General features: G+C 43.6%; 1 protein-coding gene across 1 annotated transcript; it reads right to left on the bottom strand.

Annotated features, from left to right (window-relative positions):
- Window positions 1-1,670: 1,670 nt before the first annotated feature.
- On the bottom strand, window positions 1,671-20,351 carry aprt (adenine phosphoribosyltransferase). The gene is made up of 5 exons (XM_078210688.1): window positions 20,112-20,351; window positions 4,979-5,082; window positions 3,801-3,934; window positions 3,617-3,695; window positions 1,671-2,932 (listed from the first exon to the last, which is right to left on the bottom strand). Exons 1-5 carry the CDS (start codon window positions 20,207-20,209, stop codon window positions 2,793-2,795), a joined length of 555 nt encoding a protein of 184 aa, XP_078066814.1. The 5' UTR covers window positions 20,210-20,351; the 3' UTR covers window positions 1,671-2,792.
- Between the last annotated feature and the right edge of the window lie 678 nt (window positions 20,352-21,029).

Genomic DNA, 21,029 nt, shown 5'->3' with positions numbered 1-21,029 from the left:
TACAGTAGTGAGGGAAAAATGGCAGACATCCAAATGAACATGGTGTGGGCTTGCAGCAGATCTTGGAAGTAATGTGATGTTCCCATTATGTTGCTGCTGTCTGACAATGGTGTATTGCAACCACAGTGCACTTGATGGACCAAATGGCCTAATTCTGCTCTCATATCTTATGGTCATTGCACTAATGACCAACAAATCTGCAGCTATCCAGATGAGTGAGTAATGAGCATTCGCTCACATTCCTGACTTGGGTCTTGTAGGTGGAGAAATAAAGACTTTTGAACAGCATCTTTAATGACCTCAGGTTGGTTCTAAAACACAACAGTAACTGATGTAATTGTCGTCAGAAACAGGCTTTGCTACAACTTGCAAAGTACACAGTGGCAGCCCTGTCGGAGTCTCAGGAATGTTGATCAGGCCGGCTTAGTTCTTGCTTCGAGAGCAATGTGATAAAATTCAATCCCATTAATTGATCATTCAATTTAGTAGATATTAACTTAAAGTGGAAGCTACTTTGCTTGTGATCAGTATTTAGAGTCGGTGGGGTTACCTGATAGGACAATGGTGAACTAGTAGGTTCTTGTCAACAATGCATCAGATTTCATGGTCATTTTGAGGTACTAAATGACCTGATATGCCACGGTAGGACATGGTCTCTCGACTACCAGTCCTGTGTTGTAATTATTGAAAGTACTGTGCCAGTCACTCACTAAACACATTTAGAATGACCCTCTTCAAGCAGGTGACTAGCTCTTGCAGCTGCCCCTCTTGAACAATGCAGCCTAGATCAAGTGACTGAGGCAGAAGGGAATGAGATAAAGTCTTACACCTCCCATCAATATTCTGAAATATAATGCAATGGGCACTACTTTCATATTTGCCAGTAGCAGAAAACTTGCTAGTGAATCAACTGCTCGTTATACACCTTACTTCCGTGAAAAGGACAGGTGTACTAGGTCCAGTCAAGAAAATTACATCTCGTATGACTGGGGCTAACATCCAGCTAACAGCCACAAATAGATTTTCTTGTAACAATTGTATTTTTGCAGAGCTGGAAGGAATTCGGGTGGCACAGTGGTTAGCACTGCTGCCTCACAGCTTTAGGGACCCGGCTTCGGGTCACTGTGGAGTTTGCACGTTCTCCCCGTGTCTGTCTGCGTGGGTTTCCTCCGGATGCTCCGGTTTCCTCCCACAGTCCAAAGACGTGCAGGTTAGGTGCAAATTGTCCCCTTAGTGTCCCGGGATGCATAGGTTAGAGGGATTAGGGGAGTAAATATGTGGGGTGGTTACGGGGATAGGGCCTAAGTAGGATTGTTGTCTGCAGACTCGATGGGCCAAATAGCCTCTTCTGCACTGTAGGATTCTATGAATTTGTCAGCTGGATTTACAGAAATACCGTGGGTGGCTGCCATTGAGACTTGCCCATGCCCTAGCCTGCTACCATTGTTGTGGCTGAAACTGGCCAATGCCTCGATATAACTAGCTGATGGCTGCAGTTTGAGCTCAGTCAGATTCAACCAAGGCCTGTACTTTTGGCCAGAAAAACAGACACTCCATTAATTGACTGTCCATTTTGTAAAACCTACACAATTGTTTCCATTCCTCTGCAATATGCACTGTATCAAATGACAAAATCCGTATTACTTTATCATTTTCATTTGTTTATTTTTGGAAAATTTTCGTCAAACTATACTTGACATAAGAATAGTTGACATGCACTTTATCAAAATTGTAATCACACATAATATATATGTGGGCACCAAGAGCTTTCTACAATTGAGGCCTGTAATCAAATCCAACCTGGTTTAAGTAGATATCAGGAGCTAGACTAATAGGTCAATAGCAGGCTCGTTCCATCTCGGCAGTCAGTTTGCTATCTAGTTTCGTCAAAACAGAACAAGTTCTGACCACTGGAAATGGGCCCTTGAGATACTGAGGTGGTTCGGTCAATTAAACAAACTGGCTGTGGGTTTCCCAATAGCTCAATAGTTTGAGAGGGTAACAGAACAACATAGACCAAGAAAGTTTCAAGCTCAAACACAAATCTGTGCTAAGCCCTCAAACAGTTCTCAGCCAATACAAGGTACAGCAATTCGCCTCAGCACCCCAGGGTTACAGAGGAAATTAAAAAATTATCCACGATAGTGTTTGAAACACCTCGTCTGTTGGGATTCAATGAATTAAGACAAGAATTATTGCTTCTGGAGAAAGTGACTTGTACAAAACTACAAACTAGTTGCCTTTCTCAAAAGAAATCACAAGAATTACCAGGGACTTGTCTATTTTTCTAGAATCCAACTGTTTCAAATGCATTAAGCTGGATAAAATCAGAAGCTTTTAAAAGCGGTGTAATTAAATCTTAAGTTAAGAACTCCCATTAGCTTATTTCAATTTCTTTGCAAATGTAAACACTAACTGAGATATACATATGGAAATGACAGGGTGTGGTTTAGTGGGAACATTTCAACACAGTTACCAGCTAATGAAACATGGGGCAGATTTTTCCCGTCCCGCCTGCCACAGGAATCATAGCGGGCAGGACACGGATCACGCAAAGGTCCGTTGACCTTGGGCAGGATTTTCCGGCTTTGGGGAGAGCGCGGCCGGAAAATCCTACCCCTGAAGTCGAAACTGGAATAGCTCCGCTTTTTTTTTTGTTGCTGCTTTTATCAAATGATAGGATAGTCACGGACTGAAAATGACAAATAATTGGGAGTCGGTCCTTATTAAGAATTGTAGACTTGCAAGGCCATTATTGAAAGAGATGTGAAATATAGCAAGGTAGTCCCAATTCAGTACTGCACTAGTGAGTAGACAGGCACAGAACCCAGTTTCTTTACGCCATTTAGTGCCTTAATTTCAATCACTAACAGACACTCCAGAATATCAGCTTTCATTTTGTTCAGCAATTGACAAGCGGCTGATAGAGTACCTGTATCAAAAGACAGAAAAAGATAGGGTTACGTTTTGATAACAAATATCTATAACTTTGTATTTTATCAATAAGTTTTACTAATCTTTATGCCTTGTTTTGAAATGCAATTTTAACTCTCAAAAAAATGCACAGTATCCCTGCAAATGACATTGTGTTTCCACCTCCCCCTCCCAGTACTTTGTAAATAGAATGGCCCAGAATTTGCCAGTAAAACAAGCTAAAGGCACACGCCATTATTAAGTACAAAATAATCCAGCAATTTGTGGCAAGGAAGTTTGAGGGCAATGGGCACCCATGCTAAGTTTAAAGTTTATTTATTAGTGTCACAAGTAGGCTTACATTAACACTGCAATGAAATTACCGTGAAAATCCCCTGGTCGCCTGTTTGGGGACACTGAGGGAGGACTTAGCATAGCCAATGCACCTAACCAGCATGTTTTTCGGACTGTGGGAAGAAACCAGAGCACCCAGAGGAAACCCATGTAGACATGGGGAGAACATGCAGACTCCACACAGACAGTGACCCAAGCCAGGAGTCGAACCCTGGCGCTGTGAGGCAGCAGTGCTAACCACTGTGCCACCCATCAACGCAACCCAGTGCTTAGATGCCCCGTTCCAGCAAATCCTGGGCCCATCTTACTGTATAAATGCAACTCGCAAAGCTGATCACATATCACGTACCTCCAGTTGCAAGTAAATCATCAACAATGACAACTTTCTGATTTGCTTGAATAACGTCACTTTGTATCTCAACTTCAGCCTACAAGAGAGAAAAGAAGCCTTTCAGAAGAATGGTGACATCCTGACACTAATGCTGCAATATTTAACTTTTTGAAAACCAGATTTATTATACATTAGGGATTACCTGTCCATATTCTAAACTATAGCAGACAGATATGGTTGGCCCTGGCAGCTTTCCTTTCTTTCGAACTGGCACAAAACCAATTCCAAATCTTTGTGCCAGAGGCGGGCCAAATAGGAATCCACGGGCATCTAACCCTGTGAAGACAAAAAGAGAGTTACTGTATCATGGCATTTAGTAGCTCTGTTTCATATACAGTAGTGTTATTGCCTAGTAAACCAGTGCATTCTTGCAATTTAAGTCTTAATGAATGATAAGGACTTCAAACAACACTCCCCCAGTAATTCATGGAATCTTAGTGCAGAAGGAGGCTATTCGGCCCATCGAGTCTGCACCGACCACAATCCCACTCAGGCCCTATCCCCATAACACCATACATTTACCCTAGCTAGTCCCCCTGACACTAAGGAGCAATTTAGCATGGCCAATTCACCTAACCCGCGCATCTTTGGACTGTGGGAGGAAACCGGAGCACCCGGAGGAAACCCACGCCGATACGGGGAGAACGTACAAACTCCACACAGGCAGTGACTCAAGCCAGGAATCAAACCCGGATCCCTGACGCTGTGAGGCAGCAGTGCTAACCACTGTGCCACCATGCCGCCCAAGCCAGTTGGCACGGTGGCACAATGGTTAGCACTGCTAACCACAATGGGAGACAATTTGTAAATGTAGGGGACGAATTATGCTTCAGCTTTTCTATAGTCCATACTGTTCTTGGGCCTTACATTGGTAGTGTATCTAATATTTCCTTGAAATATATACTATCCATTAGTTTCTTCTTTCCCCAAGTTTATGTCAGTATAAACAAACAGGTTTATTTGAACTTTCATTTTAATTAGCTTTTCTATTTATTTTTCTCAAGTCTCTACCCCTTACCCGAAGACAGTAATTTGTGTTGGGATTTAGTCCCACAACTGCTAGCAAGGCTCCATTATATCACTCTCAGTGGTTTGCTTCATCCACAGGGGTAACCTGTTCCAGCTCTGCTTCTTAAAGACTCTAATGACACTTACTATCCAGTATGAAATAGGCAACCATTGAGAGAAGAGAGCCAAATTTGTGGCACTCTCTAAGATTCTCCCGTACTTCCTATTGAAGACTCTCCCCAACTCCTCTTCCTCCAAATGTCCTAATTTAAAAGGACAAGATCCCCTTTAATACAACTCCGCAAGACTTACCAACAACTAAATCAACCTGGGGAAACGTTTTTCTCAAATGATCTTCAAATAGATCAATAACTGCACTGAAGGCTTTGGGATCTTGCAAAAGTGGAAAGATATCTCTGAAAAAGAGAGATGAACTATGAGTGCAAAGTTAGTATCACCATATAAAATATATTGGAAACGCTGGTAATTAGTGTTCCCGAGGGTGGATGGAGGGACTGGCAGCCTTGGAGACATTTCAGTAACTTTAAAACTCAGAAGCAATGTAACTTCCTAATGTGTCAAAAGGAAACCGACTTTTACAAATCGCTGACAGCAAGCAACTATTACTCTTCCACTTCACAGTACACAGTGGTTAGCACTGCTGCCTCACAGCGCCAGGGACCCAGGTTTGATTCCCACCTTGGGTCACTGTCTGTGCGGAGTCTGCACGTTCTTGCCGTGTCTGCGTGGGTTTCCTCCGGGTGCTCCAGTTTCCTTCTACAGTCCATAAGACATGCTGGTTTGGTGCACTGGCCATGCTAAATTCTCCCTCAGTGTACCCAAACAGGTGCTGGAGTGTGTGGCGACCAGGGGATTTTCACTTCATTGCAGTGTTAATGGAAGCCTATTTGCGACACTAATAAATAAACTTTAAACTTCTACACCACACTAAAGAAGTTGTAGAATATCAGCAATCTGAGAGCAAATTAATTTTAAAGTTATTTTATCTACATTCCTTAGTGTATTTTTTCCAGTTACTAACCAAAAATCACCAAATTAGCTGTTGCCAGGAAACAGGTTCATATTGGTTTGCAATTCATTGGAGGGGTGTAAACATTGATCCCCCCAGTTGTCAGCGTTAAGACCATAGTTTTCTCTCTCTCTTATAGAAAGGATACAGAACAGAATAACCAAGATAATACTAGAGATCAGAGTCTTCAGTAATAAAGAGGGAGGCGGCACGGTAGCACAGTGGTTAGCACTGCTGCTTCACAGCTCCAGGGACCTGGGTTCGAATCCCAGCTCGGGTCACTGTCTGTGTGGAGTTTGCGCATTCTCCCTTTGTCTGTGTGGGTTTCCTCCGGGTGCTCTGGTTTCCTCCCACAGTCCAAAGATGTGCAGGCTAGGTTGATTGGCCATTCTAAATTGCCCCTTAGTGTCCCGGGATGCATAGGTTAGAGGGATTAGTGGGTGGGGATGTGGGTAAATATGTGGGGATGGGTGAGATTGTGGTTGGTGCAGACTCGATGGGCCGAATGGCCTCTTTCTGCACTGTAGGATTCTATGATTTCTATGAGGGAAAGTAGCATGGTGGTTATAAAAGTTATTGGGCCAGCAATTCAGAAGGGATGATTTTTATTGTGCCACTGTATGTCTAAATTGAGGTGGGTCCACATGATGTGGCTGTGGGATAGCCACATTTCCTTTGGGTTCTTGCGCTACTCCGCCATAAATCATTTTCATACAGCTCACTTCCAGCTAAATTTGGAGTAAAAACTCTTTATTATGTCCCTGGAGGATTTTTGGCCAAACTCTGTGGACAAAATGCTGAGAAATACTAAGAAAACCACTGACAAGAAAGATCAGCTAGAGGGAACTGGAGAGGCATCAAAATGGCATCTTGGTGACCGAGTCAGCACTTTCAAAGGTTTTAGGACTGATGACTGCTAATATTATCAACGCCACGGATGAGAGATTCGGTCTATTAGCGCAAAACATCAATGCCCATGCTACAGAACTGTAGAATACTGGTAAAAGGCTTGATGAAACTGAGCAGAGAATTCTTACTGTGGAAAACGCAACTTCTATGGTACAGGCCCGTTTACAGCCTATCAAAAAAATAGCTGCCCCACAATTTTGGAAATCTAGACAATTTAGAGAATTGAGGCCAGAGAAAAATGTTCGGATTATCGGTTTACCAGAGGGTAATCTCCCAGTTAATTTCTTTGAGAGCTGGCTACCACGCCTCCTCAATATAGAAATGAAAACCGGGCGCACTAAACTGGAAAGGGTACATCGCTCACCTGCTTCGAGGCCCAGGGACAACCAATGGCCCTGGCCCATAATCATGAGTTTCCACAACTTGAAAGACTGTCAAAAAAGTGACGCAATGTTAGGAGAATAAAGAGTTAATGTCCCGATTTCAACCCTGTCAGCAAAATCTCGTATGCTGACAACTGCTACGGACAATGGAGACAGCCTGTCCACATGGAAGGATAACCATGTCAAAACATAATTAAATTAGATCCGTGCCCAAGACATAGCGTGAATGATTAACCATTAAACTTGTTTTCTTGAGCTGCGAACAATAGAACTTGTCCATGTATTGTGGGGAATAAAGAGACACATTTTATTCTAGCAATACTGGTGTAGTGTGAATTCTTTCTCTCAGACCACCTCCACGAACCTGTTACCTGTCCGGCAAAACATTTTGGCGTAATCAGCAGGATACGGTGATAATTGGCGGTGGGGGGTTCTTGGAGAAAGATGTTTCGCAAAACTAAGAAGTTACAGGAGGAGGAAAAGGGAGAGGAAGCGATCATTCCGGGATGGGAAGGATCGTGGAGACCGGTTGCAGCGTGCCTCCGAGACGGAGGGGGTCGCGCTGAAAACTGGGGAGAGGAGACCCGAGATGGATCTCCCGGAGAAGTATTATCTACTCTGTTAAAAATACCCGTCCCTCTGAAGACCCCCGTGGAGGGAATTCAGCGGAGACTGTGGGTATGTGCAACAGCGTGGAAGAATCAGTTTAAACAACGACAGGAAGCCGAGCAGAATGCTCTTAAACTGAAACAGCAATTGGGAGAACAGGAATGTAATAATTCGTTGTTAAAGCAAAAAATAATAAAGTTAGAAACAGAATTAGAAGCCCTTAAAACCCTGGCTGGCCAGGCAGTGGGTTATGTATCCAGAATAAATCGGAGGAAGAAGCGTAAAAAACCTAGAGAATTGGAAATGGTGAAAATTAAAGCATTTGTAGCTAGATTGGGGGACGGGAGCGGCTGGAATCCCGATACGTGGGATGGAAACATTTGGAGTGATAGTGACAATGGTTCCCACTTTACGGGAAACCTGGTCCGACAATGGGCCACTGACAATCATGTGGAGTGGATATACCATATTCCGTACTATCCCCAAGCAGCAGGATTAATTGAAAGAATGAATGGAATACTGAAAACCTCATTGCGAAAGGCTAGTACTTCTGATGATTTGTCTAATTGGAAGGTGAAATTAAATCAAGTATTGAAGCAAATTAATAATCGACCGCTAGGTGGGGGAGTCACGCCTTTGAACCGAATGGTCCATGTATGTGAAACCCCACAAGGAGAATCAATCAAAATGTGAAAATTGGATGATAAAGCAGAATTACCGCGGCGAGCCACGCCTGGCTCGGCCGGTTTAGATCTAAGAACCTTAGAAACAGTGACCCTGCCACAAGATACACCTACTGTTATTAAAACCGGATTGGGATTGCAGTGCCCTAAGGGAACTTATGGGCACATCCTTCCCCGTTCTGGATTGTCCCTGAAGGGGATAACTGTTATGGCAGGAGTCATTGATTCAGATTATCAAGGAGAAATTGGGGTGGTTCTGTGTAATATTAAACCTGATCCCTATACTGTGACTGCAAATGATAAAATCGCCCAACTGGTGATTAAACCCTGTGAGATGGCACCGGCCGTTGAAGTTGGTATCCCACAGGTGGTGACTGAAAGAGGAACTGGTGGTTTTGGCTCAACAGATAAACCTGGAGCTAAAGACTGGGTGAAACAGGAAACTGGCCCACCCAGAGCTGCTGAAATCATTGCTCAAGGCAGTGATGGAACCGTAACGGTAATGTACCCTGGTGAGCCCAAATGGGTTAATGTCCCTGCTAAGAAATGTTATCTACGAGAAGACTAACTATGTCTTGAAGATTGATCTCTTTTACAGGAATAAAACAGCATGGAACGATTGACGTTGATACTGATAGCAGGAATACTCTTGATCTCGTGGATATGGGTTGAGGGGACCCCTGGTCATCAACTGACCGAAAAGCTTGGCGGTTTTCGCCTCGCATGGAAGAACTCCACCCATAATAGAACTCAAGGGGAGTTCACTTGTGGCGCGAATCGAATGTGCGGAATCGCGAATATAACGAGTGTGTGTAAGCTATATCGTTGTGAAAAATGCTTGGACAACAACAAAGCTCTCCCCACAACTGCTATGAATTGTACGGTTACCATAACGGCAGGAGCTCCACTTTGCCAGATACAAACAAGAAGGAATAGAACCTGTATGTCCAGTAAGGAAAATGGCACCACCTGGAATATTACTGTGACAGGTGAGAGGCCTCGATTGGTATGGTTCCAGAACAGTACAGAAATAAAAGGCCGCAATACATTCCTATATGCAATAATGTTCCTACCAAACAAGCCTATAATAGAACAAACACAATTCGCCCCAGTCCTACATACTTGTCGAAAGATGGCGAATCAGCTCACGCACACTGAGGTACACTGGACTGTCATTCTGCCCTCGCTACCTACCTGCTCTGGCGCCCGCAGGCGGCGAGCATGGTATGATACGCTGTTGGGTGGGACTGGTACAGTACTAGGTATCTCTAATGCGGCTGACAATGAAGTTACCAGAACTATGTTATCGGACACTGGATATTCGACATCACACGGGCTCCATACTGTCGGAATATGGATGCCCACGGTTGTGAAAACGCAAGTGGAAACAGCACGGATTCTGCTACGAACTCTGGACTGGGAGAAGCGAATGTGGAATGCGACACAGGAACTTATGCATAACATCACGGCGGCACTTAATATGACTATCTGCAACATCCAAGGAGTGCACATGCGAGTGCAACAAGAGAGGTTTATCCGAATAGTTCCTACGGGTAACTCTCATGAACTGCGAGAACTCTGGAACATATCGGACACTTTGTGGGTGCAAGCCCGCTCAGATAAAACTGTTTGTAACAAAACAGCATGTACTGGACATTACACCTTGATGAATGTGGCAGATGTAATATCTGTATGTAAATACCATGTACTGCCTGTAATTACCCTGCATGGGTTTTACTTTCTGAGAACTAATGGTAACTGGTTTAGTCCTAAAAACAATTGGACTTATGATTTGTCAACATGTGAAGACACTGACAGAGGATTGGCATGTTTAACTATGACAAGATATCGCGATCCATGTTTAACTGATGACACGGCATTATGTGAGTGGCGAGTAGAGAAACCACGAGATATCTTGTGGCAGATTGGGCCCCACGCTGTATGTGTGGCCACCATACACCGCCACCCATTATTGCCGCAGATACCGTTCTCTGGGTGTTTGAAGGGGGTGTACATTTGGCATTGGGCAAACAAGACTTACAAATTGACTAATTATAGCACTGAATCTCGCTTGAGTACGGCTCAGTGGAAAGTTCTCCATATGCCATGGCGAGTCTCTCTCGACAGGTTCAAATGCGCATTGAATCAGTCGACGGAGCTAAAACATATAATTGACTCTCATAAGTCTAACGTGTCCCGTGTCATGGTCTCTACCTTTATAGCCGGAGAACAGGTAGTACATGCTGCGCGAATGATAGAGAATGAATCAGCCCATCATTGGTGGGACTTGCTAACCGGGATATCACAAACGGCCCGGCGATATGTTTTGCCTCCTCTGATATTGATATTTGTGATTGTTGCTGTTTTAACTTGTTGTAATGTACTTACCTGTGTATATGTCAGGCGTGTGAAACAGGGTTTGGAAAGCACCCTGTATCACACTGCGTTGAGGTAAATGGTGATTGAAATCGGTCCAACAGGTGGAATGTTAGGAGAATAAAGAGTTAATGTCCCGATTTCAACCCTGTCAGCAAAATCTCGTATGCTGACAACTGCTACGGACAATGGAGACAGCCTGTCCACATGGAAGGATAACCATGTCAAAACATAATTAAATTAGATCCGTGCCCAAGACATAGCGTGAATGATTAACCATTAAACTTGTTTTCTTGAGCTGCGAACAATAGAACTTGTATTGCACAAGACTGCTCTAAACATCACGTACTGGGCCGAATACTCATATTCAGATGTCCAGAACAAAGAGAGGCTTTTCTCTATAAATATGCGGGAAAGTCCCTACTACAGCAGAGTCTGCCGTGGGTTACGTACGGACGCCTGGAGGGAGGTAAGCCACTCTACCTGGACTGACGGCTCTCCAGTCCACGTGTCAGGGTAGTTAAACTATATAAGGCTTAGCCCATTGAATGATACTTGTAGAACTTGTTCATGTATTGTGGGGAATAAAGAGACACATTTTATTCTAGCAATACTGGTGTAGTGTGAATTCTTTCTCTCAGACCACCTCCACGAACCTGTTACCGGTCCGGGCTAAACACGCAAGCAGCCAGATGTAATGGGAGCTTACCCTGTGATGGGTCAAAGGTCTCTTTCTATTGAGATTTTTCAGCGGCGATACAACTGCGAAGGTTTTGACAAAGTTAGAAGATGACTGATGACCCTCGGAGCATAGTACGTCCTACTGTAACCAGCCATATTGAGAATGAGATTCGATAACTCTTACAAAAACATTCAATACCCCCCAGCTAAAACCATAACTTTTGTGAACTCCATGACAGGCTATATTTCGAGTGCCTCAACTGAATAACAATAGCAGGCTGCAGTTGATTGAGCACTACGATGTGTCTGGTATTTAAGGAATGCTGGAACCCGTACATAACTTTAATAAATAATATTTTTCCAAGGTGTTTTTTCTGGTCAATGGTACACTCTGCATGTTGTACATTGCTAAGGTTGTATAAGAAATGTCTTTTTTCTTTTCACATATACACGTTTATAACTATTTTGTACATTTAATTGTTTCCTTCTCTCTTATTATGCTAAAAATGAGTCCACCACTGCTGGGGAATGGATGTATGACTTCAGTCGTAATAGGCAAGGTTCAATTACAGGGATGACACCTCGTTCTCCTTCTTCTTTATATCACATTTCAATTTTTCTGTCATGAAGAGAGAGGCTGTGTGCCATAAATATGGAATATATGTTTAGGCTACTCAAACAAGGCTTCACATTCGGTGAGAAAAACCCCCTTAGAGTTAACTGTTTGTATGTGTTCTTTTTATTTTGGGTTTAGAGAATCGTTAGTTGGTTACTGGCATTAATTAAACGGACAAGTTTAATTTGTTAGGAAATAACTGTTCAATATGTCGATGATGCTTCTTGTGTAACTGGGGATGTGGGAGGCAGGTTTGGGCGCACACCCGAGCAGGAGGGTAAAGTCAGTGTCACGTACAAGGCCAACCTTCTGTTCATCGACATCCTACTATTCTTTTTTATTGAATGAGCAATGGCAGCGGCTACACTGAAAATTCACTCGTGGAATCTACATCATCCTGTTGAAAGAATAAAAGATTGTCTTTTCTCGAAAAAGGAGAAAGTTGACGTAGCTCTGATACAAGAGTCGCACTTAGATGGCAAAGAACACTTGAAAGCGGGAAGCAGTTTCTGCCTCATTTCTACCAGTAGCCAAAGGGTCCTGATTTTGATTAATAGAACCCTCCCATTTAGACTGGTGAGCTGTGTGAAAGATAAAGGGAGAAGATATGTGATTGTCAAAGGAATACTGCATGGGAAAGCATTTTGATAGTGAATGTTTATGGTCCTTCAAATGATTCTCCTGATTTTATTTCTAAAGCCATTATGGATTTTGCTGAATTAGCAATGACTAATTCATTGATAAGAGGGGACTTCAACTGCCACCCAAATCCGTTGATTGGCAAGCTTCCTATGATTAGTGCCTATTGTGGTGAAATGGCTTTAGAAATAAAGTCCGGAGAATCATTTGGAGGACCATAAACATTCACTATCAAAATGAAATGGGATACTTGGACATTTAGGGAATATTACATCTTAAGGACATACCCTTATCTACTCCCCACCTATGTAATACCAGAGTTGATTATATTTTCATGTCACAAACAATATTACACTCAGTGGTCTCCTGCTCCACAGGTACAACGAACAAAGAAAAGTACAGCACAGGAACAGGCCCTTTGCGCCGATCATGTTGCCTGCCTAAACTAAAACCATATGCACTTACGGAGGTCCGTATCCTTCCATTCCCATCCTATTCATGTATTAGTCTAGTTGCCGCTATCGTACCTGTTCCCACCACTCCCCGGGCAGCGCGTTCCAGACATTCACCACCTTCTGTGTAAAAAACTTGCCTCGCACATCTCCTCTAAACTTTTCCCCACGCACCTTAAACCTATGTCCCCTAATACTTGACTTTTCTACCCTAGGAAAGAGCATCTGACTATCCACTCTGTCCATGCCACTCAATCTTGTGGACCTCTATCAGGTCACCCCTCAACCTCCGTCATTCCAACGAGAACAAACCGAGTTTATCCAACCTCTCATTAGGTAATACCCTCCAGACCAGGCAACATCCTGGTAAACCTTTTCTGTTCCCTCTCCAAAGCATCCACCTCCTTCTGGCAGTGTGATGACCAGAATTGTACACAATATTCTAAATGAGGCCTAAGGTTCTGTACAGCTGCAGCATGACCCGCCAATTTTTATACTCAATGCTCTGACCAATAAAGGCAAACATGCTGTATGCTTTCTTGACTACCTTATCCACCTGTGTTGCCACTTAGTGATCGGTGGACATGTACGCCTAGATCTCTCTGCCTGTCAATACTCCTAAGGGTTCTACCATTTACTGTATAATTCCTACATGCATTGGACCTTCCACATTATCTCATTTGTCCGAATTAAACTCCATTTGCCATGTCTCCAATCGATCTATATCTTGCTGTATCCTCTGACAATCCTCTTCACTATCCTGTGTGTACTGCGATCTCTCTGATCACGCTCCTGTCTTCCTGGAATTTTCACTGAGTGGGACATATCTACAATCTCGATTATGAAGATTTAACACATCTCTGCTTAAAGATCATAATTTTATTTCTTACTTTAAATCCAAATTTGACCAATTTTGTTTAGTCAACTCTCTCTCTGCAGTCAGCCCCCTCAACCTGTGGGAGGCATGCATGGCCTTTACAAGAGGATTGGTAATTTCCTATTTGACCAATAGGAAACGTAAAACGCTGGAGTGAAACACCAGCTAGAAATAAAACTTGCTGAAACAGAAAGAATGTTAAAAACACTAGCCATTTAATGTTGACGGAAATGACTGCAGTCCGAGCAGTTTAGGATTGACTCAATGAGCTGAGGAGCATAAAATTTGCACATTTGGAAATAAACTAAGTAGATACTTAGCTCTCCTTGCAAGGAAGGAAGCAGACTCTGGGAGTAATTCTTCTGTACTGGATTTAAAGAGCAAGATTGAGAAGAACAAGGTTTCGGATTGAGGATATTAACAAGGCATTTAAATGTTTTTATGTCAATTTATATAAACTAATCTGAAAATGTATTAATACATAGGAAGTAATTTTTCTCTTTTTTTGAACTCCCTTACACTTTCTAAAGACCAAAGCTCAACCTTAAATGCTCCCATCTCTAAAGAGGAAGTACTATCTATAATGAAGAGACTTCAATCTGGTAAGGCTTCAAGGCCTAATGAATTTAAAAGGAATTCAAGGATATGCTAATAGAACCTATGATTGGTTTGTATAACCATTCATTTGGAGGAAGGACAGTTACCTCAGTCTCTTAGAGAAACAAATATTTCTTTAATTTTAAAGACAGGCAAAACTCCAGAAGATTGTGTCTCCTACAGACCAGTCTCACTTTTAAACATAGATCTGAAATTATTTTCTAAAATACTGGCTTTGCATCTACAAAAGAAAACTCTCCTTTTAATTATCCAGGGTGCTCAGACTGGGTTTATAAGAGGCCAAAGTTCATGTAACCACTTAAAGAGCGGTAAAAAATATTTAATACGACCTTGGAGATGAGACTCTGTTTTTCACTCTGGGGCTTCCAGATCAATGTACAATTGATGATAATAAGAAAAGGCTGTATAATATTCTAACATGGAAAATGTTCTTGGATTAATGACAAGTCACCTTCGGTACATAATTGGCAGAAAATGATCATGCAGCGTATTCCAATGGAACTTCTAACTTGTATACTCCAATCTAATTCGGACTTACTCCAAAGCGTATCTTAACCTATCTTAAATATATAGGTGGCAGTGTCAGATTTACTTCTACAAAGGCTTTTTGTAGAACATGCAATGCTGTCCTTAATATAGTGAACGCAAGGATGTGTGCCCTTCTCCCTCGCTTTTTATTTTGTTCCCTTTCTCTTCATCTTTTTATTCTTTTCTTTTGTCGAAGTGCTGGGTTAGATGATCCAACTGTGTTTGCTGAAATGATTGTGCTGTACTGAACCAGTTAATAGATTTGCCTTGTTTTGAAAGGAAAAAAAACTCAAATATTTACAATGAAAAAGTTTACTGAATTAAAATCAATAACTTTCGTACTTTTAATGTGTAGGGGCCTGAAAAAAAAAGATAAATGAAAGAAAAATGAAAAGAGTGTATTTTCTTGAAATGTGGGTAAATTTAATGAAAAAGACATTTACCATTATTCTTTGTTTTCTTGTGAGTTTCAATATCCTGTTTACCGGGCCAAATACCGTGAACAGATACTGTTTGTTTGAGTGATGTAAGCTAAGCCAATCCATTTTCCAGAGAGCTGCACTTTAAGCCAATCAGATTACTTAGGGGGAGGGAAAAAGAAAAATGGCGGGAGGCAGAGGAAGCTGCAGTGGGGAGACACACGTGGGGGAGAGGAAGCTGCAGTGGGGAGACACATGTGGGGGAGAGGAAGCTGCAGTGGGGAGACACATGTGGGGGAGAGGAAGCTGCTGTGGGGAGACACACGTGGGGGAGAGGAAGCTGCAGTGGGGAGACACACGTGGGGGAAGAGGAAGCTGCAGTGGGGAGACACACGTGGGGGAAGAGGAAGCTGCAGTGGGGAGACACACGTGGGGGAGAGGAGCTGTTTCCATGCAGTAAAAACCCAGTTTTAACATCGAGGCAAATAATATTTGTAGACTAACATACTTCACAGTATGGGCACAAACATTACTGTGCAGTTAAAGCTCGCGTTTGTCGCAGTTTAGTAACTCGTTTTTTTTCAGTTTGAAGTGAAAGGCAGCAAGGTTTAGTCCTGTTTGTTATTTTCATTACTGTTGAGAAAAAGTGTAAAGCGCATCGTCTTGTATTCTCAAGCGTGGATGTTTCTGCTAGAAACTGCCGGTGAGGGACAGTCAGCTATAAACACCGGGTGTAGTTTTCACTGAGGAGACGGAGAGAACGAGGATTAGCTGAAGCTAACTTGCTAAGTAGCACTGCCGAGGAGGACAGACTTCAGCGCACTGGACCTGCGTCACTACACGGACAGCTTGCTGCATTTTTTTTTCCTGCTGCATCATCTTCCCACTCGCAGACCCTTCTGGACTGTGTGTCGTGGTAACTGGAGACTATACTATCAAACACTGAACGGTATCAGTAGTGTGTTGTTGAGGGCGTGTTTTCCTCATATGTGCACCAACGTATGGGCCTCAACGTTTATAAATCCAAGCGCTTGGTAATATTTTGAACATTTCTCAGGGTTGAAACTGTTTAATTGAAAAATCTTTAGTTTGGGACTCTTTACCTGTTTTATGAGACGCAACAATGCAAAAAAAAAATTTATTTTTGTTATTCCTTTTGCATGGTTGTCCTGAACCTTTTCTTATTATAAGGTTTACATACTTACCATTTTAGGAGGCACCGCGCTATTATTAATAGGTTATTACTCTAGATTGCAACTGCATACACTAATCCTTTTCATTCATGCCTGTACTAACATTTATTGGTAAATAGGAAATTTAGCCGAGCTCAACACCAACCGCTAAGAACTCAGGATCCTGTTAATTGAACATTTATATAGTAGCCCCTTATAACGTCAAGCACATCCCAGGTACAGCTTTACTTAACTCAGCTGGTCAGAGCATATAGTTGTCAGCAGGGGGTTACACATGAAACCTGTGCAAAACTGGCATACAAACACAACAGATTTACCCTGGCCCTGCAGAGAGATGCCAAGTCTACACTCCCAACCCACAAAATTGCTGGAAGCTGATGCACCGAGATAAAGATAATAGACAAATTAAAAACAGTTCAAGAAATTGGAACTTGATTCCCTAGAACAGAGGTAGTCAATTGAGTCAGTAATTAAGAGTGTATAAATCTATCAACAAAGGAACAAAGAGTGAGGCTAGAAGTTTAATAAAAAAAGAATACCTGACCAGAAACAGGAGTGCAAGCAGAATGCAAATTGTATTATAAAAAATGGAAACACTTCCCACTAAAGAGTCAAAGAATCTGCAGTTATTGACCTCAAGTCCTTTGTCATGCTGTAACCTTTCATGGTTCTACCCCTCTGATGTAGTAACTACTGAACTGATTTATTTTAGCTAACCCTATTTTGCCTGACCTCCAGCCCCTGGCCCAAACCACGTCATTCATTCCGCCTCCATCTGTAACCTTCTGTTCAAACTTGTATCAGTGCCACTCTGAAACCAGCTCGTATGCAATGGAAACCCAAGCAGTCTCTCCCCAAATGAGATCAACACTTATTGGCAAAAACTGCAGACTTGACTCCATCCTGCTACTTTGTTAGAGAAAAAGAACAGAATGCCGATAACTGCTTTTCGCTATTTAGATTTTAAGTACTTTCAATGGTTTTATTTACACTGTCACAGACTGTCAAATGACATCGGCACCAGAAGAGAACTTCCAAAATATCTGTTGGCCACATTGATCTCCCCAAATTTTAGACATTGGAAATATTCAAATAGCTTAAAAAAGTTAATCCGACTTTGTTTCGATGTTTATGACTTTCAAGCATAATGCAGACTTTAATCAATTGTATACCACTTAAAAAATTTTAAATGCATTTTATTAAAATGATTCCGATCAAATTTTTAAATTAAAACAAAATTATTTTAACTGGCCAAATTGAACAGAATATTAATATTTTGCTCCAATGACATTTTTATAAAACATGACAGTTACTGTACTACAGCAGTTTGGTTTTGACATTCAACTGACATGACTTCCAGTCAATGCATCACGATTTAAACTCTCCACCCGCACTTTAAAATGCAGAGGCCCATGCCATGAAAGAATCCTCGCTCCTCGGAGTTGAAATTCTCATCCTGCCATTGTATTAGGCAAATTCAAGGTTGGCATCACTGGCGCTCGGCCAGTAAATGCTGATAATTGAATTATTCTTCAAACTATTTTTAAAATCCTTTCATAGAATGAAGACATCACTGGCAAGGCCAGCATTTGTTGCCAATCCATAATTTCCCTTTCAACCAAGTGGATTGGATCGGAGGTGCTTAAGAATCAACCACATTACTGTGGATTCATAGAATTCATAGAAACCCTACAGTGCAGAAAGAGGCCATTTGGCCCATCGAGTCTGCACCGACCACAATCCCACCCAGGCCCTACCCCCATATTCACCCGCTAATCCCTCTAACCTGCGCATCTCAGGACACTAAAGGGGCAATTTTAGCACGGCCAATCAACCTAACCCGCACATCTTTGGACTGTGGGAGGAAACCGGAGCAAACCCACACAGACACAAGGAGAATGTGCAAACTCCACACAGACAGTGACCCGAGCCGGGAATCGAACCCAGGTCCCTGGAGCTGTGAAGCAGCAGTGCTAACCACTGTGCTACCGTGCCGCCCATCTGGATCTGGAATCATATGTAGGCTGTACCAGGTCAGCTTGATTGATTTCCTTCCCTGAAGAGGGGTTAATGCACTGGTTCGATTCCCAGCTTGGGTCACTGTCTGTGTGGAGTTTGGGTTTCCTCCAGGTGCTCCAGTTTCCTCCCACAGTCTGAAAAACGTGTTGGTTAGGTGCATTGGCCATGCTAAATTCTTCCTCAGTGTAGCCGAACAGGCGCCGGAGTGTGGCGACTAGGGGATTTTCACAGTAACTTCATTGCAGTGTTAATGTAAGCCTACTTGTGACACCAATAAATGAAACTTTATATGCTGCCAGACCTGTTTCTTCCTCGCTACATATGCTTTCAGACCCATTTTGTATATTCCAGACCAGGAATTAGAAATCATAGAAATCATAGAAACCCTACAGTACAGAAAGAGGCCATTCGGCCCATCGAGTCCGCACCGACCACAATCCCACCCAGGCACTACCCCCATATCCCTACACATTTTACCTGCCAATCCCTCTAACCTATGCATCCCAGGACACTAAGGGGCAATTTTAGCATGGGCAATCAACCTAACCCACACATCTTTGGACTGTGGGAGGAAACCGGAGCACCCGGAGGAAACCCACGCAGACACGGGGAGAATGTGCAAACTTCACAGACAGTGACCCAAGCCGGGAATCGAACACAGGTACCTGGAGCTGTGAAGCAGCAGTGCTAACCACTGTGCCACCGTGCCGCCCCCTGAGTTAAAAATTCTATTTTTAACTCAGGTAATGAAGTGGTCCTTGAATTCCCGACTGGATTAATGAATGGCTCTTTTATTTGCAGCCTTTCTAGAGATCTCCCTGCAAAGTAGAAACTTCACCCTCTCCACACCCACTTTACCATTCCCCACACCACAGCTGGATTTACTGACTTCACATTCCAGCCTTAAAAGAGCACTTTCCTTTTACACCCAATTGCCTGGGCATGGGGATAGAAGGGACAATTGAAGTAAGCCTTTCTTGTTTTCCTCGAAATCTGTTCTGCAATTAATAAATTTTCTCAATGGTATAATCAGAAGCCAGGAAATTCCACTTTGCTCCAAGTATTGCCCAACAGATAAATCCCCACCACATTGCATAACCAAACTGCCAGTGCCCAATGCTCAACCAAGTGCCCATACTGCCAGTGCCCAATGCTCAACCAAGTGCCCATGCTGCCACAGTCCATGCTTGGCCAAGTGCCCATTCTGCCAGAACCAATGCTCGACCAAGTGTCCATGCTGTCAGAACCAATGCTTGGCCAAGTGCCCATGCTGCCAGAACCAATGCTCGACCAAGTGCCCATACTGCCAGAGCTGATCAGTGCTCAGCCGGTTACTCCAGCAAAGGGACCGGCAGTAAGGCCGTATGCACCGTTAGGAAGGAGAATGGAGGGGCAGAGGGCAGAGAAACTTACCGAAACAGGATGCCCTGGGTGGGGAAGTCAGGGTAAGATTTGATCCCGTTTCGCACCAGTTGTAACTTCGCTTCCAGCGATTCCGACTCGGAACACATTTTCACACTGGGTCTCAGAAGGAGCCAATGAACACGTACACGCTGCCGGATGCAGTTTGGATGAATGCAGAGTGGAACAGGTCCGGACTGAACTCAATACCCACCCCACCAATTTCCGCCTGCGATTAGTGAGCCGAGCGAATGAGAAGGGTGAAAAATCAGGCTCGTTACAGCTCTTAAAAGGGGGAGTGTACACTTGGCTCAACAGCAGAACAGCTCCTCCCAGGGACAGAGAGAGAGAAATTGATACAACCAGAGTTTGTACACCTTGGCGGGCCTTGTTGCCGCCGGGCGGCGGAGGTCCCCAGTGGAGGTCCCTCTACGGAGGGATCTCCCCCAATTATCTCGGGGACCTGGGGTGGAGGGTGCTGCACGCAGCAGTACCGTGCAACCGTAGGTTTTTCCGGTACACGGGCTCCCGAGACTGCCCTTTCTGTGGCCTCGTGGAGTCCGTGCACCATGTGTACGTTCTGTGTTTTAGGCTGCACACCCTTTTTGGTTTCCTCAAACACCTCTTATTGATGTTTTGTTTGCACTTCAGTCCCACGCTCCTGATCTACGGGCACCTGGTGCGGAGAGGGGCGGGTCGGGATGCCGACCTCCTCGTGAACCTGCTCCTGGGCCTGGCGAGACGCGCCATCAATAGGTCCAGGCAGCGGGCGATCGATGGGGCTGTCCATCCCGACTGTCTGCCCCTCTACCGCGGCTACATTCGCGGTCAGGTGTCTCTGGAGAGGGAGCATGCGGTGTCCACGGGCGCGGTTGACGCCTTCCGCGACCGCTGGGCGCCGCAGGGGCTGGGGTGTATTATCGACCCCGA

Source organism: Mustelus asterias, chromosome 4 (assembly GCF_964213995.1).
Source record: "Mustelus asterias chromosome 4, sMusAst1.hap1.1, whole genome shotgun sequence".
Classification (NCBI taxonomy): domain Eukaryota; kingdom Metazoa; phylum Chordata; class Chondrichthyes; order Carcharhiniformes; family Triakidae; genus Mustelus; species Mustelus asterias.
This window is presented reverse-complemented; position numbering and strand designations above follow the sequence as displayed.